Source organism: Apteryx mantelli, chromosome 2, assembly GCF_036417845.1.
Source record: "Apteryx mantelli isolate bAptMan1 chromosome 2, bAptMan1.hap1, whole genome shotgun sequence".
Lineage (NCBI taxonomy): Eukaryota > Metazoa > Chordata > Aves > Apterygiformes > Apterygidae > Apteryx > Apteryx mantelli.
Genome location: NC_089979.1, coordinates 24,842,949 through 24,867,792, shown reverse-complemented (window position 1 = coordinate 24,867,792; position 24,844 = coordinate 24,842,949). Strand labels below are relative to the sequence as shown.

Here is a 24,844-nt window from a genome sequence, read left to right as displayed (position 1 = left end):
AAGTCAGAAGTGATGAGGTGATGGTTTTACAAAAATTCAAACATGCATTTTTTATTCCATGTTTGGGATGAATGTGAGTTGCAGGATAGACATTCTTCTGAGCAGCACACCTTCCAACTCTCCTGCCTGTTTGCCTTGCGAGGTTGGTGACAACCGGCTCCTGTCAGGCGTTTCTGTCAGTCAGGCAGGTAGTTCAGCTATTGGAAGAACAAGAGCCCCGAGCTCAGTAGGGACTGGCAACCCTGCATATTCTCCCCCAGCATGAAAATCTGCCACAGCACGGACAGAGTGAGATAAGACCAGCAGAAATTTTAACAGCCATGAACAATAAGATAGATTTTAAGTAACAAGGTAAGTAATTTAATCAAAATGATTCCACCAAGTGTGAGGAGCCGTCCACTCTTATCTGAGAGATCTAATAACCATACCATTTTCTAATACTAACACATACACCACTTGAAAAACATGGCAGATTTCAGGGGAAAGTAAGATGGTAAGGAAGAATATGCTGGTTTTTACCATCTCTCAGCATAAAGCAGCACTGGATAATATAATTTTATGTCCCAAGATATTACCAGTCACAGGTACCAGCCTGACCATTCAGTTGTCAACATAATAAGATGTTCACAGATGAAAAAGAAGAACCTGATCAGCAATTTTGAGCATGTTTTAAGGTGTAAATTCAGGATTTCTCCTAACAAAAAAAAGCCAAACCTAGGAGTAAGACAAGGCACATGCAAATAACTAGACAATTGACGAAGGGAAGCTGCAAACAGGCTAGTTATGCCTCGCAAGATGTGAATATGTTCAGCAAGATTAAATTGCAGGTTCTCTTTGCAGGTTCAGTAACACTTATTCAAGACCAAAAATACTGTGGTAATTTTAGCTTCCTTTTTAGGAAGCTTGGAACAGGAGTGGAATGGATACAGAGTAAGTTGTAGGTTTAACCTGTGTTATAAATATTCACCTGCCCAAGCATTAAGCCTTAGACATATCATGCGATAAACAGATATTCTTAATGGTTTTAATTGTTTTGCATTTTAGACACATGTTCACCTGAATATCACAGAAACACATCAGGCAAATTTTACAGTAGCAATTTGTCAAAACAAACACATTTTTTCCAAATGTATCTTAAATTTCCCTTTTTTTGTTGTTGTATTTTGAAGGGTTATACATTTTTTCTTAAATAAAACAGCTTTTATGTATTATTTGTTTCACTTCACACAGAAAACTTGCCATCAGACAAATTAATATTTTATTAAAAAGATATGAGTATCAGGTTACCTTTTACGTCCTAAACTAAATTTATTTTCTCATAAAAAATACGGATGTGTTCTAAGTATTCTAGAAATAAGGCACTTGTTATACATGGAGAGCAGTCACAGAAGCAGGTTGCCATCTGGCCGTTAAGTAGCAATCCTGACAAAGCCCTACTGTAATAGGGACAAAAAAAGAATCTTACAAATGTGTTCTTTAGAGATCAAGTTAACATTTTAGAGCTCAAAATACCTGAATTTTACTGAGCCCAGTTAGAGATCATTCCTGTTGCTCAAGTAACACACCATACATGATCTACTAAAAAACACAAACAGTCCAGGAACAGGTAAAGGGCCAAAGACTTTTCCAGGGTGATCATGAGACACTGAGTGGAAAAAAGAGGAAGAGGTGGGGGGAAGAAAAGAACAAATAGATACTAATTGCCAAGCTTAGCAAGGGGATAGGTACTTTCCAAGCTCAGCACGAGATCCTCCTCCTCTTCCTGCTGTCTTGTGTTTGGCCAGAGTGGAGTGCTGGGCTTTGCAAGACAGGGCATGGCAAGAGCAGCAGCGCTCAGCAACCCACTGGGGATTTCTCTGGCTAAAGGGAGGAAACAGAAGGCCTGGAAAACCCCAGATCACAGTAACAAACTGCCCATCAACCTCAGCAGAGGAGTAGAGTCTTTGGCAACAAGCTTCAGCAGTGCTAAAAGACAAGGCTTGCCGGAAATAGATTTAACAGAGAGTTCAGGCATCAACGCTGATACTACATGCTGGTTCAACGAGACTGAACTTGACCAAATTGCCTCACTTACAACCATGTTACACATAAAAGTTCCAGCAAGACAGTATCTTGTCTTGCAGAACTATTACAGCAGGAAGAAAACTTCAGTTTGTCCACCAAGAGAGTATTATGCTAGTGCTATCACATACTTTTGATGCTGAAAAGCAACTGATAGTTAATTCCAAAAGGAAGTACTGTTACCTTCTGGAGGAGTTGCAATGCTGCTCCCAAGTCCTAAAATAGCAATGCTGTGATTCCTTGGTTCCAGCATCACTGCAAACTCTTCTCCTCTTTCCCAGTGAGGCACTTTTACGGGCTCCAGATGCACATTCTCCAGCCTGTCTTCCTGCAGGGCACTGAACATATACTTGATGGCTGCATCTAGATTCTTTGAACCACTGAGTCTAGGTCCTATGGTATCAGCAAAAACTGCTAATCTTTCATAGGATCTGTTCTGAGCTTTTCCATGAACAGCAAGATCAATAATAGCTTTAGCAATGCTGGAATAGCCAGCGATCTCTTTTTTAATGTCTTCAAATGTTTTGGGGTAATTGCCATCTCTGCTCAAAGATTTCCCAGCATATTGTGGTAAGAAATTTATGAAAAATATTAAGAATAGGTACTTCATTTTTTTCTCTCTTTTCTTTTCCACAGATGGCCTGTTGGGAGAAAGAAAGAAAAAAAGACTATATCAAACCAAACAGCTATCAGCAGTATTCTTTTTTGTTATTTGGATTGGCAGACAGAACAAAATGAAAACAAATCAGTTTATCATGAAAATGCTTTGATCAGAACAGGCAGAAAAGTAAATTTCTCTTGGAGGCACAATTATTGAAAGCAAATGAAAAAGATACTTAGACAACTGGATGCAACCTTTGTTGTGGTCTTCAGAAATGTCCTCGGAATGCAGCATCTCCTTAAATAATCCTAGCCTTCACTAAATAAAAACCCAGTGCTGCTTCCATCCAGTGGGAGCTCTGCAACTGCTTCTCCTAGAAGCAGGATTTGCCAGAAGTGTTGAATCAAATGTCTTCATACAAAACATCTGGACAGAAAGGTTTCTGAAACCATTCACAAATAAAACTGCTTCTAAATCTCTATATTCATAAATCAGAAAAGCAGTTGCTATTGCACTGCAAAAATCTCAAAACAATTCAGATCCAATGCCCCCTTGAAGAATGTATTAATTTTTTCATTGCATAAATCTACAATTACCTGAGAAACAAAACTTCTGATTTTCTGGTGTGTCACTTAAGGACTGATTTCAGCAGTGCTATACAGAGGTGCAGCCCAGAGGTGTGGATTCTCTTTTGAATACTGAGAGTTAGGCCTTATAGTTTATCTATCCTTCCAAATTTTCAATCCCATAAAAATGACAGTGTATTAACTGAATGGACAAAGAAACCTCTACAATCAGATGGAGTGTTTGCAAAGCCCTTTCATAACACAGGAAGTATGACTATCAGAATGCAGAATATATAAAGGCCTTTACTGTTATATACAAAAGGGAATATAATCATTTCATTTCCTTTGAATTTAAACTGAGCTGCTATTTGAATGATAAATATTACACTCTCTAATACTAAACACCTAAAAATTAATAAGGCCATTAAATCAGCCCTACATCTGTAGCAAGTAAGAGACTTAGAAAAGAAAATAATAGTGACTAGTGACAATTACTAGTAGGCCCAAAAGGGGTTCATAAAGCACTTTTGCCACTTCCATGAACTTTTTATAATTCATTACAAGAAATAATGGTATTTTTCATACAGAATGAAATTTGCCGTAAAATCATAGTGACACTAAAGACAAATGTTGATAGTTATGCTACAAAAGATGTTTTTCTTGGAAACAATTGTTCTACAAATCATAAAGGACTAATTAGTTGGCTAATGTGGATAAAATACTGTAAAGCAGACCTGTACGGCAGAAATATTACTGCTTTCACTGTTAGATTTTAAAGTTATTTTTCTTCCCTATTTTTATTTATTCAGTATTTCTGGAGACTTATACTTTTGATTCTATAATCACTGACCTGAGGAATCATGATAATATACTCGCCTTATAGTCTTTCTGTTTGTATGTTACATGCATGCAGGCAGCCAATACAAAGCGGGGTGTGTGTGTGCATGTGAGAGTGTATATACATCTATATCTCCCGCTATATATGCATGCACACACACACATACATATATGCATATATTATATTCACATATGGTATTCACATACAATATACCAAAAAGTATTCCTTTTTTTTCAGAGCATTGTACTGGAGCTTTAATCAAGAGTATTAATTCTCAATAGCTTTATGGAATAGGCAAAGTTTCATAATATCCAAATAACTTTGTAAATGATAGGACCAGAAGAGACCAGAGTGTGTATCTCATTTGAAGCTTGCAGAACATGGTTTGCAAGATATTCCTCAATTAGCTCCCAATACTAGAAGCTACATAGTAAACTAGCAGCCAGGCCAATTCCTGAGAGAATAAAAGTGAGGTTACACTGTTTTTGTACCTCTGGCAGCGCATGCCACAGTTGTATCCAAAGCTTCTGCATGCTTCATTCTCAATGATCTAAGCTAAGAAATTACCCTTCCACATATGTTTGTTACAACAAACTGCAGACAGCTGAATTCATTTCCTCAAGGTATTCATTTTGGTCCTTTTCTCAGCATTTCTTAAAAAATAAAAAATAAACCTTTGAAACAATGAAATTACCTTCACATAATGATGATTTTTGACATCTCCTACATTTCTCAATTCTCTTGTCCCAGTTCCTCTCCTGTCCCCCAGTAGTTTCATGTATATCTATATTTCCACCCAGAAATCTTTGTTAAGTTTTCAAGAACTACCAGTTTGACTTCCTCTCATTCAAAACGAAGATGTTGAGATCAACAAAAATCTAGAAAATTCAAATGCAATGTTAAAGTCCTAGTCTGTAGTAGTACACAAATGCACAGTTGCCACATTACTTCTGATTTTTCTCTGTTTTTAATTTACCTTATCCTTCCAAAGAAGCTTCAACTTAACAGTGATGATAAAGATCTAAACAGCCTGCTGGCCATTTAAAGGCTTTAAAGTAATATTCTCCTTCCCCAGGTGGGAAGATATCTCCTCCAAACTTCACTCTTAAAAATGGAAAGGGAAAAGGGAAAGACTTCAACTCACAAGGTTTCTCCAGATTGTACTCAGTCCCTGGTAAGGAAGAATACATAAAGCACTCTCTCATATTTTTTGTGGCTAGGTAGACAAAAGACAAAGATCTGGCCCTCAGGCATGCTAGAAAAAGCTGAATTATCACCCTCAGTAAACAGTGGAGTTGGTAGTAAGAACGTAAATGCTTATCCCTCCTATATGTTACTATACGAAAGCATTTGTAACTTGCAAGCTTGACTTTTGAAAAGTCAGGAAACTGCATAGCTTAGGAGCATGGATTCATCAATGGAAACAGAAGAGGCAACCCCACAACATTTTTGTGAGAGCTGCCTGATCAGCTCCAGAAGTGGGGGAAGACCCATGAGGCATGATGCATTCATAATGATGCCATCTGAAATGCCAGCTGGTACAGCAAGTGCCTGCGCTGCAGAATTAAGACACAGAAAGAGGGAATGGGATTAAAGCCTTTCTAACTCACCAGAAGCAACAAAAATGTCACATCAAAATTTTCTGAAACACCAAGCGTAGGTCAAAGGATATCAGCACAAACTACCAGCCTTTCATAGCCTTTTCTAGGCCTTTTCATAGACAGCAAATTAAACACCAGCCTTAGCAATATATGAATATTAAGCTATTCTCCTTAACCACTCAAATGGCTCTTAAATTTAAGATTATGGCAGTAACAAATTCTTCACAGGGAAGTGCTGTCTTCCCCCCAAAATATTCTGTGATGCCATGTATGAATGAAAAATCTGTTACACAGGTTTCCTCCTTCTCTGTGACACAGACAAGGCAAAAGTCTTACATGATCAGGAACAGGAGAAGACTCGGGGTCATCTCAAGTCACTGAAAGACAACTGTAAAGACCTTGCTACAGACTGAGTTACTATTTGTGGTTATATTACACAGAAAGTATTGGTGTGTTTTTATTACTAAGCTGCCCATGTTCCTTCCCTTTGGACCAGTTAATTACATGCTCATAGACACCCTCTGCTAGGGGCATCAGTGATTTTCTCAGGATGCCCATGTTTTTTCCCTGATTTTTGCCAGGATTATCATCCACAAACAAGGAAATGAACTAATCTGATTTCTGTCATAAGACAAATTCTTGCTGAGTGGAGTAAGACAAGGATTTTGTAAAGTTAGTTCCAAGATTTGAAGATCTGGGCTTTTCTTTGTTTAAGGGTTTGCAAAATCTACCTAACGAAGCTGATGCACTTAGGAGGAGTTATACAGAAAATGCGGAGGGATTTTTTAATTAGCATTTACAGTCTCAAATAGCACCCAGCTACCAGCTTATTACATTTTTTTCAATGCAGAAATGAAACCACAGATATCACATTCCCCTTAACTAAGAAATGTTTCCTTTGCTTTTCCTGGGCTCATTCAAAACCAGAAGCAGTCTCACTCCAAAGGCTGCCCAAGAGGAGCTGCATTTAAGAGTCGCACTTCTTCCAGGAATTTCCCACTGAACAATGAGATCAGACACGTTTCCACAGTTTTTGTGGATGTAATATACTTCCACCACAGACAGTGTTTCACTAACTACCTGTCACCACCCTATAAGAGGAGCGTAATCGGAATCAAACCTTGGGCAAGGGCAGAAGAATGGGAACAGGATTTATTGTGCCTTCCTTGAGCAGTTCAGCATAAACTGGCCAACAGCTAGTAGCTTTTAGGAATATTTCCCACTAGGTAAAGTAATGTCATACTCTCTTGGGCTGCAATACAGGAATCGCTCCACTTCTGATTCAGAGAGAGTATAGCACATCTGTTGTCTCAGTCTTTGCAACATTAAGTTTCTCATCCCAGTGAATCAGCTGGGAAAACAGAGTACTGATCCTTGCACATTTGACCAGTCAGACTTAGCAAATGAGTATCATTGTGCCAGCCAAGCTCAAAAATTAACAGGACAGTCACAACTGTTCAATACATTTAATTATTATTTAAATTTTTCAGTAAAAGTTCAGAGCACAGGCTGCAAAATGAAATAGGAAGAAAAGACCCTTTCAGGATGTACATTCCTTTCTTCTGGCCTTATTAATGCATCTGATTCCATGACTCTTTAGCACAAAATCCGTAACCACTTTCTAAAGTAGGAGTAAGAACACAGGACTGCCCTTTCGCTGCCAGGGAAGGATGCTCATTAGCAAGCTACAGTTAAGCTCCCTGTTTTATTTTCTCTCTCTGACCCTGTAAATCTTGCATGCATGAGAAGGTCAAAGAATGGTCCCATTCCAACCTTGCCTGCAGCCTCATGTTTAGGGTATTCTAGAAAGTGAAGCTTTCAAGACCACGTAAAACCTACAACTTCCATCTCTAACTTCTTCAAAGGAACTTCTAATCACTGGGGTATTAAGCAAAAAGCAGGCGGCACCACTGCTCTTGCAATTTTGAGCAGAACTGAAAGCCATGCACACATTATATGCTGCATGTTTATGCCAGGTGAATTCAGTCTCTCCAGAGACTTCAGCTGGGCTCAGGCATCTCCTTAACCACTGTCAACTTAAAGGCTTTTAACTTTTTTAACCAGGCTCCTAGGTTTCCAGAGTACAAGCATATGTTTAGGAACCATAGGAACTCTGTGGTCCACAATGAAGGTAAAGGTAAAAGGCAGTAATGTAAAAAAGCTCAGCATCTTTTAGATTCAGGTGGAGTAGATAGTAGGCACCCAGACAAGTCACTACCTGGGTCCATATATGGAAGGAAGCATGTGGTCTGAATATAGCCCACAGAATAGAGAGGGTTTTTTTTCCTGAAAACTCCTAGCAAAAGAAAAGCAAAAGGCAGTCGGAAAAGCTGAGAAACTGGGGATATGTTGAAAATGAAAATCTTCAGAATATGAACAGAACATATAAACAGAAGTTGAAAGGATTAAAAAGATTAGGGAAGAAAGTTTAGTGGCATGTAGAACAAAAGCAGGAAGTGAAGGCAAGAAGTAAGTCTTCTCCAACTCCAGCGAGTACTGTAATAGAATGAAATGCACAGCACAGTGCTACCCTTGGTGGTGGAGACAGTGTCATAAGAAGATGCACTTAATAAACAAGCAGCTGCTTTAAGGATGCTTCCACCTATTGTCTGATCCATTTGTTTGTAGTCAACTACCATCTTTGATGCTAAAGAGGAAGATTATAGGTATCAATCTTTTGCAGTGTCCCAATATTAAACAACTTTAGTACACCTGTTCTGGAACGAGGTAACTCCCATTACCACCATTAACATCATTACAATACAAAGTATCTTAATATTTTGAGCAAGAGACAGAGCATAAAAAACCTCAGCTGAGAACACAGATCAGCAATCAAGATAACTGAAAGAGGGGCAGAGGCAAGAGAAATAAGATAAACGAAGCTAGAGCAACTCTTCCAATCCAGTGTGGCAAAGTCTTCCCAAAATCCCAAGACAAAAGGACACAGACAGTTCACAAGAGTCATGGTTATGGGAAATGAGGAAAGAAAACAATACATTCAAGATAATAACCACTTAATTGCTGAAGATCTGCTAAATCTGTGAAGTATCTATCAGCTTCCTAACCATGTACCATTTGATTTTCCTCCAAAGAATGCAGGAAACCTTGAAATTACACAGTGTTTTTTGATAATATTAGAACAGACTGAAAGGCCCCAGGGTAACAAACTCACTTGCTGCAGAGTGATGTCTGATACATTTAATAGCATCTGAAAGAAAGTTTGTTGTGACAGCTGTAGAGTAGGATGGCTGGAAGGTCAGGTGGACTTGCAAAATGAGGAGGAGATTTCTGCCTAAAAATAAAGTAATAGGGTTCTTCCACCACTTAGAAAGATAAAGCAATAAAAAGGTTTCATAATCTTAAAAAGTGAAGCAGGAAAGCAGACATTTCTCAAAGACTGCTCTTCCAGAATTGTCAAGATTTCTTATCTGGGAGGATGTTTCATTCACAAATGAGTTAAAATATTTGGACTCTGGGAACATATACAGTCAAAGTTATGATTTACATTACGGAGTCCCTAACACCAGCTTTTTTGCATCTAAAGCTAAAGAAAGGAAAAATACAACAAAATATGAATACAAGAATTTGAATACAATATGAGGTCTTACCATACGTGGACCATAAAGCCTAAAACTTCAAAGAAAACATCAAATCTGGAAGCTGTTTTACATTTATCAGCTTTGAAAGAACTATCCGGATTTACTACAACTCAAGATCTGTCCTGAAATCCTTGAAAAGATATGCAAGATGTAGGGAGTGATATAAACTTACATGGACATAACAGGAGTGAAATGTTTAAAAGGGCTAAGAATTAGAACAGAAAAAGTCCAAAAATGCTCAAAGACATTGCAAATGTGGCTCCTCATTTGGAAAAAGACAAAGTTTATACCCTATTTATACTCTGTATGGTGGAAGTACTATAGCTTAACACAGAAAGCAAGGAGTAAAAGGAATTGTGCTTAACTCTTTCAACTGCAAGCCTCAGAATATTAATAGGATACCTTGATAAAATCTTACTCTGCAGCTGTTGCTAAAATGGATGATAGTAAGCCTGAAGAATCACACCATAACCAATGTGCAGAGTTCCACATCAGCAAAAACTACAGAAACAATCAGTTTGCAACTTCACCAAGAAGCAATAATGGCCAAGACAGAAAAATTTTAAAAAGGGAGATTACCACAGAACAATGCTTAGACCACATAGCAGCTGAAATTATTCCTAATGAGCATTCAATATACAAGCAGTTCTCAGAAGGCAGTACATTATCATTTCAGATCAGAGGCAAAAGACAGGAATTCAGTGGGAATTTTAGATAAGAATAGCTGAATAGAACAGAAACATTCAATGAAAGACAGACAGTTAGGAAACAATAACATAGAAGTACACTATGATGTTCATATTACAATGGATGCCAAAGTACATAGCTGATGCCAGCTGCCGGCGTTAAAAGACAACCAGGGGGAAAAAAGGATGATTTTTGATGATTAAATCAAAATATAACAGAATAAGGATGCAATTATTTTCTCTGGTATTTTGATGCTCAACTTCAGGTGACATTTCCCTCAAGTCTCTATTTTTGGGGTGTAAAAAACAAGAGAGAGGTTGCATTCAGATATAGAAGGAATTGGTTTATGAAAAATAGAAACATTCATGCGCTCTCATTCTAAGACTAAAAAGTAGCAATCTCTTAATTTAGGGAACCCTTCTTAATTGTAAAGGGCCTTGGGATGGACATATATTTTGTGTCTTTTCATGAAATTCACATTTAATTTAGATATAAACCCTTAAAAACTGCATATTATTCTTTCAGCCTTTCCTACAGGAGAAAAACGACTCTGTTTTACTGGGACGATATAAGTTCAGAAAACTTCTCTCACAACCTCTTTTATATTTTCTTGTCTGAGAAGATGAATTAGGCTATGGAAAAGAATTAAGTGACCAAGAGAGAGAAACAAATTTAGGGGCACAAAAGAGAAAATTAGCACATAAGGTCCAATACTGAAACATCTATTATCCTAAACTAAGTTTCTTTTTGAAAACATGTTCAACAACACATCTTATATCCTGGATTTACACTTAAATTATTCCTGCAATTCTGATGCCAAATATTTTGTTTCTGAATTTTTATTAAAAGACTAGCAGATCACATCTGGCCAAAGAATAAAATCTTTCTTCATACCTGGATAAAAACAGAAGGTATGATCTTCTGAGCAACTGGCCAATATAACATAAGCTCCTACAGTTGATAGGTGGCAGCTGTAAGAGAAGCAAACCAAGCTGCTTTAACAGCAGCTAGTACAGGGCTGTCACAGGGCCTGATACCCCTGTGAAGTTTTGAAAGCCGAAAACAATCACCAAGTCCCCGGCACACGCAGGCATGTCTTGCACCTCCTCCAAGCAGCGTTCCAGCAAAAGGCTGTTCAGTCCTACACAACACATGTATGCTTTATGTTGCTCCAAATTTTTGACAGAAAATACAAACACTTTGAGTGTCTCCTGCCAGCAATTAAATCTGAGAAAATTTGAAGGGTTTTTTTTGCCAAAATGAAGTAACAAAACAGGTAACCTGAGTTACTAATTGTGTAATGGATTGCAATAGATCAAATTTTCTGGTGATGTGACCCTTCTAGCCCTACTAAAAGTTAAGCAAGCTGATAATCTCACCTATACACATCATAAATCACTCATAAATTGTAAACTCTTAAATTCTTAGCTTTCAAATATGCAGCATGAATAACATTCCTCTATGGCCACACACCTACAAAGCACATAAAGAAAATTTTCATTTTGATTCAATATGTTAGGAGAAAAGTTATGCACATTATTAAGTGTTTTGAAGAAAAAGACACACAAAAAGCAAGACCAAATATTTCAGAAGCATCCAGCCATTTCAGCTATTTTGCTCCATACACTTACATCTTCATTTTACAGATATAGTCAGCACCACAACTCCAAATTAAGTCAATAGATATACTGCCAAATATGAGATATTCCAGAGTTATTATTAAATAAAATTTACAGATTAAAATACCTGTAACTGTTTTCTGAATATCTGCATTATTGATGAGTTTTTTCTTGCAGTCTTTCTTTTCAGTCACAAGAAAAAGTAAAAAATATACAGAAAGGGCACAGCATCAAGAATTTCTCATTATATTTGACAAAAAAAAAAAAAGATCTTTATGATGCACACATTTCCTTACTCATATTAAGGGAGGGAAAGGATACTCATTTCAATGTGCTAAATTATTTAACTATGTCGTCTTTGATTTTTTCACATTCACCAGGACATAATACTGGTATTCAAATATCATACTGTATTCAACATAACAACACAAATAAATTGCTACAGCTCAGTGGAAATGTACAATGGGGGCCACCATGCCACAGTGGACTGCACAGCGGACAGTGCAGCATACAAACAAAAGAAAGCTTAAAAAGTTTAAATGTAAAGAATGAAGGGAAAGAACAGACTGCGAACGGGATAAATACATTTTTACTCAAACAGCTTGACAGAAAGTTGGGTTTTAGCTAATTTTGAGAAATAAGCATGCAAAACCAGACCTCTTTCTGATGTTGAGGATAACTCCAGGACCATTTCTTAGCCAAAGCTACTCCCCAACACAGCACACATTCGACCATGCAGCAGACATTTGTCTATTCTGATCACAATGGCTACCATGCACGAACAGGTTCTGGTTCTGGATTTAACTTTAAATTAATTTTAACTACCATTTAAGAGACAAAAGTTATCAAATAGTTTGCCGTTGCTGGACAAAAGAAGTCAGTTATTACAAGAAGACTTCTATCATTTTAATAATTTTTTTTGTATTTCAGTAGCATCCAGCAGTCCCAGCTAAGATTAAGGTCCACAGTGCTATGCACTGCACAAATACACTGAGACAAGCACGCCATTAGGACTTTACAATTACAGACAGACAAAACAGACAAATGATGGGAGGAGAAGGGACCCAGAAGTGGCACCTCCAAGTTTTTCTATGAAAGACATCCCAATTAGCATGACTGTGACCAACTCCTTTCTGCTGACACTAACAACAGGTACCAATTAAAAGCTTGCTGCAGCGAGGCAAAGAGCAGTATTACAGAAAGTCAGCTGGAAATCAAAGTGGGAAAAAAACAAAAACAAAAACAAAACAAACTCCAAAGAGCACACTAAAGAATAAACGTGCCAATTGTATAGAGAGGATGATGACAAATGCTGACACCAGTGAGTCTGGCTAAGACAATTCCTATTTTTCTGAGTCATGCAATTCTATTTTCAAAAATGAGTATTTAAAGATGCATTCAATTTTTTTATAGAGGCTAGTAAAACAGTTCTAAATGTAAACAGTTACTGCATCTGCTATGCTGCTAATAAATATCTGAAAATGTCTGTTCTCAATTTATTTTTGTTCACACACTAACACAGCTGGCACATTTCTATTCAGAATTCTTATGCAGTGACTCCAAAGATTCATCATGCAGGTGATCTGTGAAATGGCTTACACTGAGCTGCTGCAGGTTAGCAAATCTTAGATAAATACTGATTTCTCTGCAGACAAAATTTTAGGATGGAAGAAAAGAATAGGTACAGGGAAGCCCAGATGTATAAAATTTTCATGCAAAAGCTCACCAGTGCAAAATTTAAAGTTCCTTTTGGACACTTAGTTCTCAAACATACACTTTGTTATTTCCAGCTATGGTACCTTAGGGTGCTTTGTTTTTCCAATGGGAAAGAGAGGATCACGCTGCTCAAAACCAAATAACAACACCAGAACAAACAGCAATTTTTTAATACCTTTTGATGAATCTGCATTCTGAGCAGAAGGCTGAAAAACAGGACAAACTTCTCTGAAGTAGTCAAGAAGTGACAGCATAAACCCAAGCAGATGTTCATAGTGGAATCAAGAGTCTAAAACATCTTTTAGAGGACTGCTTATTTCTCAGTACACAAAAGCATCACCAGAAAAAGTAGTTGTATCAGCAATTTATATGTTGAAATCCCATTTGTGTACTCAAATCAAAATACTGAACACTGGACTAATGGTATTACATATTATATACTGCATTTTCTGTTTAGTAAGATGCTTACATAGTGAATTACCTATAAAGCTAAAAGCTGAATACGCCTACAATATAGTTTTCAGGTCCGTCATTATGCCATTACCCCGATCAGCATTCTGTCACAAGATTTTCAAAAGATTTGAAGTCACCAATTTCCTGAACCACATATTTCTCAGATTTTCCTCAGGAAAAGTCTTTAGAAACAGATCAAAGGGAATAGAAAAGAATGGAAAAGAATAGAATAGAATCATAATACATTATATTACATTATCTTAGATAATGTTAATACAAATAACTGTCCAAGCAAACATAAATGCCTTATATATACCTGCAGAGATACCACGCAGCATACACACAAAAATACCAACAGCAGCTTTAGAATAAATGAAAGAAGTAAAACTGCCAAAACATATCAACAGCCACAACGGAGACAGCTTTCCAAAATGGCAAAAATATTTATGAGAAGGAAGCTAGTTTAATGAAGTATGAAACAACCTCTTCTCAACACAATTATGGTTTGAATCTCATGATATTAGAAATATAAATGGAGGTTCATCCTTTAAAATCATCACAGGTTCTTTTTGCTAGCTGCCAAACTACGCGTGGTGCATTTGTTTTATCCAGACTCTTAACAGGGTCTTGAACGTGACAATACAAAAGCAGATACCGTACTTGAGTGTCATGTCAAGGGAAGATACTGATTTTGGCAGACATAAGCGGACTAGGTATATATATTTATATGTCATTTTCTGGCACACATCCTACAGCATCTGCAACACTCTTAAGGACAGAATGTGATCAGTCCTCTCTCTGCAAATATATGTCAAAATACCTCCCTGTCTTTGCACCGACATGAATCTGACAGTACACCTGACCAATACTACACCAAGATTACATTAGGCCATGAAAGTAAAGGAGGAAACAAAATAACCAAAAGTTTCTCGCTTGGCCTTAAACATTGCCATGCAGTTCAGCTGGCACAAGGCAAAGGCTCCCAAGGGAAGCTTCCAAACTGTTGCCATCTCTGACAGAGCCCGCTCGCTGCTCGCTGCAGTGGGTGTGCGGCACCAGGGGCATGACTGAATGCCTGCTCAAGGAGCAGGAGCTGCCAGGCCATCTCCGGAGCACTCCGGCCATGAGCCCAGCACAGCCCACAGCTCTACTTCCAGGGCCCAAACTGCTCACCCTGTCAATCCTTCCTGCTCCTGCACATGACAGCCAGAGGCTATTTCTGGGTCTGCTGGAGTAGGCACGCCTAAAATACCCATTTTCCCAAGGAAATATAAAGTGGCCTGAAACACATTAAAAAGTGAAGCTAGCTCCTCTTTAAATAGCTATTTAGACAGTGTTATCAAACTGGGCTGGGTCCCCAACAGGGGTGTATTAAGACACCTCTGGCTTTTACCCCACCTGTTAAGTACCCCTCAACAAGCACAGCTTTGGGAATGCCACCTTTGAGTGGCATTAGTCACAAGACCAATCATTTAGGAGACAAAAGCTTGCAGAATCCACCCACTCAGAGCACTTTACTTTGATTTAGTTGCAAATGACTGGTGATTTTCATAACCACTTATTTGCCCATGTGATATACTGCATAAAATTCAGAGGGCTTCATCCGCAGCATGAGTAAGGAGACACTAACATTTGGGGCTCTGGCACTACTAGTGTGAAGATACAATGCAGCCTCTGCCTCCTACAGGGAATCCAGATGATGTAAATGTCAGTGTCTCCATGAACTAAAATGAGATTCCAAATTAAAATGAAACTGATATTGGAAGATCAAATACACAAATTGTGGTTTTGATTTTATCACTCACACTAGTTTGCAAGCAGGGGCAACTGATCAGAGTAGTGTTCACATAAAATTACAACTGCTCCTTCATTTAGAAGCAGCCACAAAACCATCTTTGCTTTCTTGATAAAGCTGTGTTCCTTTCAGGATGACAACATTAGCACTTTTGTCTGCACTTCTCTGATTTTCATACTCAGGTCACTCCTCAGAAAGCTCTTTAAAAATATTTAGAAGCCAGGCCAGGACATAAACAGTGCTTTGGGCAATGAACTACATATTACTTCCACTCTCTGACAAGAGCAACTTCCCAGTTAGCTACTGGTACAGATCTGCTGGCAATGCTAATCCTACACTCCTTACCCCATGTTTACCACAGCCCCACTTGCTGAGCACAAAGTACTTAGATATGAACATCTGGAGGGCAGGCAAGGTCAGCAAGGAGCCTGCATTTCTTAAGTTTACTTTCCCATTTAATTCCTAGACCAAGACTTTCTACAACAAGACAGTTACCTTCTGCTTCCAGGAGAGCAGCTGAGCTTGCACAGAATACCACGCGCAGTTGCAGTGATGCTTGCAAGCTAGCAGTCCAGCTGTACCCCACCACAGAGGAAAATGTTTTCCAGGAATAAGGCTAGTATTAGCTGACTTCATCTTTCCTGTGCCCTTTGTTTGTAGGGACAGGAGATATTAGGCAGCTCATTTCATTTTGATAAATCTGGGAGGTTGTATTAGACAGATGCCCATTCTAGTTATTATTATTTATCCAGGGTGCATCTGTTTTACATACAGTTCACATACCCATAAACTCACAACAGTTATTTTTATATAACATTCTTCAAAAGAACTTTCCCATGCTCCCACTCCTGTCTGCATGATATTTTATTGGGATCAGAAAACAGGCTTCTGATTACATTTAATTTTGATACCAATACACTGAGAAAAGTAGAAATGGAAAAAATGCCATGTCTCCCAGCACTAGAATGAGGAAAAGCCAAAGGAGATAAAGCAGCATGTGAAAGGAAAAATTAATTAGAAAATGAAATGCCCATTTGAATATTACTCTCCCAAAAGGTAACTGCTCTGACTTTGGTAAACCCTAGAGATCTGCAAAGACATGATAGTGGGTCTAACAAGTCTGGTGTATAACACATTGATGAGAGGGCTATACCACAATCACAAGAAAATGGCACTGGTTTAAAAAATAAATGAGCATATAAATGTCAAATATGCTTCACAGACACACATACCATAGACTAAATAGCTTTTAATTCTTGGATTATCTCCTGACTTAACCTCCAGGTCAGCAAAACAGGATTCACTTTGTATGATTTTTTGATCCTTCTACTTTAAATAAAACTTGCCATATGATCTGGATCCAAGAATACATAGGATATATCACTAGTGATAACAATAGATCCTCCTTACATCCATCAAAGAGCTTAAAATATGCATCAATTTCTTTCAACCTAAAAGCTTAAGCTATAAAGCAATTTTCACAAATGATACAAGTCCAAATAACATCAAATGGGAGAACACGGGGTTTTCTTTGTACTGAGTTCCGGGACTAGGGAAAGCATAAAGAGACGCTCACTTAAGAACATAAAATAACTCATGCTTTTGTGTCAATAGGATTATCTTTAGTTGGTACCAATATTCTGGGCCAAAAAATCAGACTGACTTTGAGCAGAGAGAGGACTGTTAACAGAAAAAACACTTACCACTGAGAAATACCTTTCCCTTTAGGGAAAAAGACTTGCTTAAACATATTTTCAGCTCACCTACAGCCACACGTAAACACAGAAGGATAATCATACTATTCTGACCGCATGTCTGTTTCCAGTGAAACAACGCAACTCATTGTCCCAGCGAAATTTAAATGTGAGGCTGAAGACACTATTTTCACTCCCTATGAGTTCAGCACACTCTAAGAGCAAACTCTGCATAAGCTACCCCCACCCTCCAAATTTCTTCCAGCCTGACTACCTTCTCCTCTATGATCACCAGATTTGCTAGAACAATCCAGATCCAAACCTAGATATCAGTAGCCCCAGCTCATCCAGCCTTGAACTTCTTACTGCCGGAAGCCTGACTCACGCCAAGTCCCTCGCAGCACTATATCCTCTCAGTTTTCTGGAAAGGTTCACTCCTCTACCAGTTCAAATCAGAGGTGCCTAGGGGTTCAGGAGCAGTCCAAAATCAGACAACTACCCAAAAGCCCCAGCCGATCTACCCATACTGGATGTGTTGCATTTGGGTATACCTAGTCTTTTTGATAGTCACGGTTGTGCTGTACCCCAGACAACAAGGTATCTGGCAAGTCTGTCTCCCACCTATCAGCTGACTTGGGTGGTAGCGCTTCCAGGAAAGAAGCACACCTCTCCTCATTTGGTAACTCTCTGAAGGGTAGCCAAAGAAAGATTCCTGCTCACTACTACTCTTTTTGCGAGTCTTCTCTTCAGGCATCATAGCCAAGCCCAAAATAAAACACGAACCAGAGCCCTTAGCTGCAGTAGTAATGCACATTAAAATCAGTGAAGGTGTTCTTTCATAGCCTATGGACTATGGCAAAAGGAAGTTTGGATCAATTGTGGCTTAAGTCCATCTAGGTCACAGCTACTGTGGTTTTGCCCTCCAAATTGCCACTCACTTGCACCAGAACTTTGCCCTTATGGTCAGGCAGCAAGTTGGTTCTGGGAACCAATCCAGTGAAAAACATACTTATTCTTTGTTTGCAGAAATTAATCACGAGCATTAGCACCAGTAAGCCAGTGCCAAAGGAGACAATGAGGACGTACTATTCAGAGGAGGGTTGGACAATGGCAGTCCCAAATTAGGTGAGGTTACACTGGCACAGAGCTGCATCCTGACAAGGAGACAACTCTGCTCTTTGTGACCCCTCAGCTACCAGGATGAGAAACTCTGTCAAAAGGGCAGGGCAAGTGGCTTGGGTACTAAATAACCTCTGCAGCAGCTGCATCCAAATCTGACAAGGGCTATAATTCAGAGCCTAGGCACAGAATATTCCCAGACTATTCCTAAGACCTTTTTGCTTCTGAACATCCTCCAGAGATTCCTTGCCTAACAGCTGTTTCAAGACAACCAAACTAAACAAGCAATTAGAATCAAGTTCTCTTTGTTTTCCTTATGGGGTATCTCACAACACATCGCTGAGGGAGAAATTGTCTTCTCTGTATATTTTTTGCAGCACTGAATATATTACCTGAGATTAGTAACGTACTCTTCCACTTTATCTAGTTGTCATAATAGAAAATATTAATAGCCCACTGGAGTATATGATCAATCTCAAAGAAATCAGTATCTTACAATTCTTTTTGCTTCCAAAGCAATACAGAATCTCCACAACCTGAAATTCCAAGAAGTGTTTTTGTAGTCTACCATGGAAGAACAGCCAAGTTTTGTACAAGAGAGCACTACACACAAGAGCACTAGAATGTGAGTCCTGCGATTCAGAACAATAGGAATCAACAGGATCAGAAGTGCTCATCTCAAAACTTGAGGAGAGTAAAACGGAAGACTGTTTCAGATAAATCAAATTTATGCTTCGGCCTTCAACGGTTACCAAAAAATAACAAAAAAAAAAAGATGCTCTGCCACCTGACTCTACTAGCTCAGGTCTCATTTTAAGGCCTCAAAAAAGCACATTTCTTTCTCAAATGTCTATTGTAACATGTATAATATCACAAAAGACCGTTTTGTGGGGCTACTTGAAACACAAAATTACTTTAGACTCACTTGTCTATCTGAATTCACAGTCAAGTGCCTCCTCTGAAAACAACTAACACAAAAATTAAAGACATCATAGGATACCAATGCATGTGGAACCGATGAAAGCTAGAAGAACTGGGACAGGGAGCACAGTGATCTCATCCCTTTCATACACAGCATTCTAGCAGGAAACTTACTACTGCTAATTTTGAGTAAAGGATCAGACACCATAACCAGTAACTGCAAAAGAAAATACAGTAAACTAAACACACTTTTGTCAAAATATATGAACTTAATTTTTTGCAGATGCATTTTAATCTGAATGCCTGTTCATTAGATACTTCTACTTCCCTCTTTGGCAGCAATAGTACCAATGAAATTTTCACTTTTTTTTTCCTCACTTTTATCCACTGTGGATAAAACTCTTCAAACAAACATACGTTAATTAGATTTGGAAGGCACTGAGAAAATATTCATATTAATAATGCCAGAATAGAAATAAAGAATCCAGATGAGCTGGGTGTCTCAATGGTCTGCATTAAAAAAAAAAAAAAAATCATTGGCTCATTGGTCCTTTCTCTCCAGCTCAAAAAAAAGAAAGAAAGAAAGAAAAAACAAACAAACTTTTGAGATCAAGGCAGCCAAAGTTTCATTTTTAAAACTACAGGCTAACATTTTTCTCAAGCTGACACATGATTTTTTCTTCTATTGTAAAACTAAAACAAAAAAGAACAGAACATTCTCCACAGATTCTGTCTGAAATACTGACTTAATTAAGTAATTGGCATTTAGGAGGTTACAAATCAGAGCTAAATTTCACTATGCCATCAGAGTGAGAACATAAGGGACTTAGGGTAAACTGAAGAAAAGAATTTACATTTATTTCAGTACTTTGAGATTATTGCAGACATTTGGCAACAAAAATGTGAAAGATTACTGCAATGCAATTTTTGACAGATAATATTTCCTGTTGAGGCAGAACAGAAAGAACTGTAGAGCTTCAAGATTGTAATCGTTTCATACATTTCTATGTACAAAGTACTTTTTAAAGCAAAATATTTCTCCCCTGCAGCTGCTCTCTCTTAGATGTACTGCCATCCTTCATCTTCATCCTCCCACAACTAGAAAGGAAGGAAGAAATGACAAGAGAAAGTTTTCAATCTTAAAACAAGAAAGTTTTATGCACAATAGCAGGAATAAATAAATGAATCCAATGTGCATTATGTGTTTGTGCAATTATATCAAAAATAAGAGACTGTGCAAGTTGATTCCTTTCCTGATTTGGCATTGCATACACGCAGCATTTGCAAAACCATGTTATAAAACAAATAAGAATTTATATGAGCTTTCACTGACAGATGTCTCCCAACAAGGGTCAATGCCAGGTTGCTCTTCCTCAACCCAGATTTGCAATCTGTTCTTATCTGATTTAATATCTTATTGTTCTGCTGTTCAAAAGAATTATATATATTTTAAACACCAGGAAACAAAATTTGGTAAGACAAAGGCTTAGTATGAATCTACAAAGCTGCACTGACTCTGATCCAAGTGTATCTGTACAGACTTCATCAAAAAGACTGAAGTTTGGGACAGCAATGCTGAACGCAAGATACAACTCATAGATACTATTCAAGCTACAGTGGTTACATCTGAAGAAATGAGTCAAAACTTACAAGGAAACAAGAGACTTAAGAAATTTCATGGATATGGTAGGTTTTGTTGGTTTTTGTAGGGTTTCTTTGGGGAAAGAAGCAGGTTTTATTCAAGGTAAGAATCTAACACCAGATAAGACTGAAAGGTGTGTTTTTTAAGGAATGACAGTAGTTAAGCATGAGAATGACTTTTAACAAAGCTTTTGTACTTGCAGAAAAACAACCAAGGCAAAATCAAGGCCAACCTTTGTCTTCCTAGTTTAAATCTTAAGAACCTCTCACAGCTAAAACAGACAAAGATGTAAGCAATCCTTCCATCCTCACACATGGCATCTGTTTTGCAGTCACGTCAAGGCTGCTTTATAAGAAAAAACACACACCCACTCCCCTTCCACAGAGATTAAAACACTCTTACAGTGTTTTAACATAAAAGGGCAAGCAGATTTGGACAAATTTCCAGAAAGAATAAAAATTATTTCACTTTTGAACTGAGTGAAAACCACAGATAAGCAAAACTTTGAAAAACAAGGCCTACCAAACAAGAAAGACGTGGACCTGATTTCAGGTGCTGACCATGTATCACCCCTACTGAGTAGGCATTTCGGGCGCTCGCTCAGCAATTCAGAAAGTCAGGTCCCCAGAATTCTGGAGTTTGAAGGAAGAAACAAATAATCATCAAACAAACAAAAATCCCGTGGTTATGTTTTGAACTTTTCCTCCAGTACGTTTCAAAGGTGACTTGTAACTTGTCACTGCCACAACCACTAGATACACAAATACCTTCCTAAATTCAAAGGGCTCCTCAGTACCTCATGCTTTCTTAGAAAAAAATGTGATTCACCTTGCAGGACTCACAATATTGTTTTTATATCTCATTTTTCCATCTCTTGTATGTTTTTATATGTGTGTGTGTATATATATACAAACTGCCATTTTTTTCTTGAATACTTCTCTCATTTGCATAATCTGAAAAAAAGTTTTTCAAGAATTAATAAAGTTCCTGTCAAAACAAATCTGATCCATACTAGTTACGAGAATTTCTTACTGAGAAGCACAAAACACTTTACATGCTGGGATTTCTTTACTATGAAGTGTGCCATAAAAAGTAACGAATACCAGATTTATTCATCTGATATCGCTTCCACTGGTTTTCAGCGGCATCGCTTTCCTAGTAACACACCGATTACTTTTAACTGTGCCGTTTCAAGAATGCCTTAAAATGCATCACCTTAAGCTGATCGTGCACCACGAAGCGTGAACGTTACGGCCAACTACAACTTAGCGTTTGGTGCTCCCCCCCCCCCCCTTGATTGCCGTTAAAAAGAGCGAGACGGGAAATACGTACTCGGCGTCGCGCCCATGGGCCCGGGGAGCGGCGAGGCGGCCGCTGCCCGCTTCCCTTCCCCCCCGCCTCCCCCCCAGCGGCGCAGAGCAGCCGCCGAGGCGGGGGCGCGGGGCAGCACCCACGCCGGGCCACGCGACCCCACGAGGCGCCCCTCGCCCACCCCCCCGGGGGACAAGCCGGGCCCGGGCAAGCGCTCCCGGCCCGGCGGGGGCCGCCGCCGCCGCCGCACCGCTGCTGCGGCCAGAGGGAGGTCCGAGCAAGCGCTCCCCCCGCGGACCCGGCCCCGGGGCGGCCCCCCGCCCGCGCCCTGCGAGGAGGGGGGGGGGAGGAGGGGGAGGGGAGCGAGCACGCACCTAGCCCGGGCACGGCAGGCCGCGGCGGCGCCAGCGCGCCCCGCCCCCGCCGCGGCTGCCGGGGGCGGCACCGGCCGCCGCGTCCCCGCCCGCGGCAGCGCGGCCTGAGGGCTCCCCACCCCCGTGACCGTTAACGGCCGTCGCGGCCCGCAGCGCTTCGCGTCGGCCGGCACCGCTGCGAGGACGCTGCGCTGTGCGTTACGGCCCCGTGCGCGCGTCTCCATAAAGGTGTGTTTACAAAAAGCGCTTCGGTAAACGAGTGCCATTTCTTCTGCAGATAAGATCTTAAAATACAAATGTAGGCCTTAACCTGCAAACACTTAACTTGAAGCGCTTGATTAGGGCCGTTTAAGCCAATGGGGCTCCCCAGGCGCTTACATGTAAGCGTTTAGGATCAAAGCCCTTGGTGCCTGTCAAAAAAGCTGCTGTAGCAGAAGACAGTGAAGAATTTCCCTCTGATATACAACACTCTTCTAATATTCATGAACTCACTCCCCAAGTGAAAGGCTGTAATGCTCATGAGCTTTGCCAGAGTGTATCTTGAGGAGGGATTTAAAAGAAACGTAGGAAAATGGCTGTCCCTGCCAACCTGGCTCCTCCACCTGTTTATTTTCGGTGATTCGCTTGTGGTTTTTTCACTTGTATTTTTCAGTGCACAATGTAGATGATAATAAAGTTTTGCAGCTGGGGCTGTGTCTTCTTCTATACACATCAAGAGCATTCCAGTAGGATGAAATAATATATTTATTATTAAATGGCTCAAACTGCTGCAGTTCTTGAGAGCCCTGATCCATGAAATAACTGTTTAAATGAAACAACACAACTAAATTATTACCATAGGGCTTCCTGTCTATCTCTCTTATTTCCTGTGGTTTCTGTATATTCTTGCTTTTCCTGTCCTATAAGCTTTGTGTCGCAGCCTGGGACTGTATCTCTAAAAGGAGATTATACACAGTGATTAGTAATTATAAATGTGTTGCTGTAAGTCATACCAGAAATATTCCATCCTCAAAGGGTAGTTGTTGCACCCTCAACATCTTAACCACCGATGTTTGATTTTCCTTTTTGCTTTCAGTGAGAGAGAGAAAGAGGTCTGCATGAGGGGGCTGATGTAAAAGTGCACTTTTAGGATTTGCATTTAGGTTTTGGGTTGATTCCTGGGAGTGATTCCTTCTCTCATTTTCTCCTATTACAATTAAAGTACTTCCCAAAACCTCTTTCCCATTATTTTTACCTGAATTAGCTTCTTTTATTGATCCTTCCACAGCCAAGGAGTAGAAAGATGAGTAAAAATGGGCCATCTTTTTTCACTGTCATCAAATAGTGAGAAGGATGGAGAAATCCTGGCATTGTTGTCCATAATCCCAGCTCAGAGGGAAAAGGAGAACACTCTGCTCGTCTCTCTGTCGTCTTTGCCTGAGAAGCAGTAGGTAAGAGCCAGTAAAGAGATGTAACAACAAAACTTAGAGCTCCACCTCCCAATTCTCTGTAGCCAGCACAAATCTGTTCCTGGGTTTGAAATGCATCAGTACCCACTAGCCCCAGGAAAGGTATTTCCATCATACCCATCTTTTACATTATTTGCTCATATTTTGCATTATTCACTAAACGCATAATCTTTGTTTTCCTTTAGTTTGCAGCTTGAGGATTTTCAGATCATTTTTCCTCCCTCCTAGGGACTGTAATTGTAAATCAGGGAGAGGCTGGAGCTGAGGAGACCTGTGTTTCCCAGACCTTATAAACTATACTGGGCAAACTACTAGGCCCCATCCTGAAAGCACCCATGTCATCCACCTTGCATACTTGTGAACTCATTAAGTCTATTCAGGTGCTTGAAGTTCCACCTATGCATGTATCTTTATAAGGGTGGTATAATTAAAATAGCGTCAAAGTAAAGAACTTTTAACATTCAAGATGGGGATTGGTTATATATGAATGTCAAAAATAAACAGAATTATCAGATTATAACTTTGTGCTTCAGGGACTAAGCCAGTATCTAATGCCTAGAAAGGGGAATGAAATCTCATGTGAGGACAGATGACGCTTACCTACTGCTGAATTCTTTCACCTGCTGGTATGAATAGACCTTGAATCTCTTCCAGTGTGACAGTTTGGTACAATGCTTCTCCATACATGCAGAGGGAATGACATTATTTCTCCGTGCTTTGTTTTTCTAGTCTGTTCAGTCTGCATATTTTCTGGAGCAAGAACTGCTCCAGTGGTGTACTCAACATCACTGAAGTCTCT

At 39.3% G+C, this 24,844-nt stretch overlaps 1 protein-coding gene across 2 annotated transcripts in view; it reads right to left on the bottom strand.

Moving 5' to 3' along the window:
* CPQ (carboxypeptidase Q) overlaps positions 1–22,653 on the bottom strand; it is a 171,033-nt gene extending 148,380 nt beyond the window's left edge. Inside the window, exons 1-2 of one of the 2 annotated variants that reach the window (XM_067290338.1) lie at positions 22,598–22,653; positions 2,245–2,702 (exon numbers count right to left, since the gene is read on the bottom strand). In XM_067290338.1, the coding sequence (XP_067146439.1) occupies positions 2,245–2,671 (427 nt within the window). In that variant the 5' untranslated portion in view covers positions 2,672–2,702; positions 22,598–22,653. Of the gene's footprint in view, positions 1–2,244; positions 2,703–22,244; positions 22,264–22,597 lie in introns of those variants that run through there. The other variant, XM_067290339.1, reaches the window with a different exon arrangement.
* Positions 22,654–24,844: the final 2,191 nt, after the last annotated feature.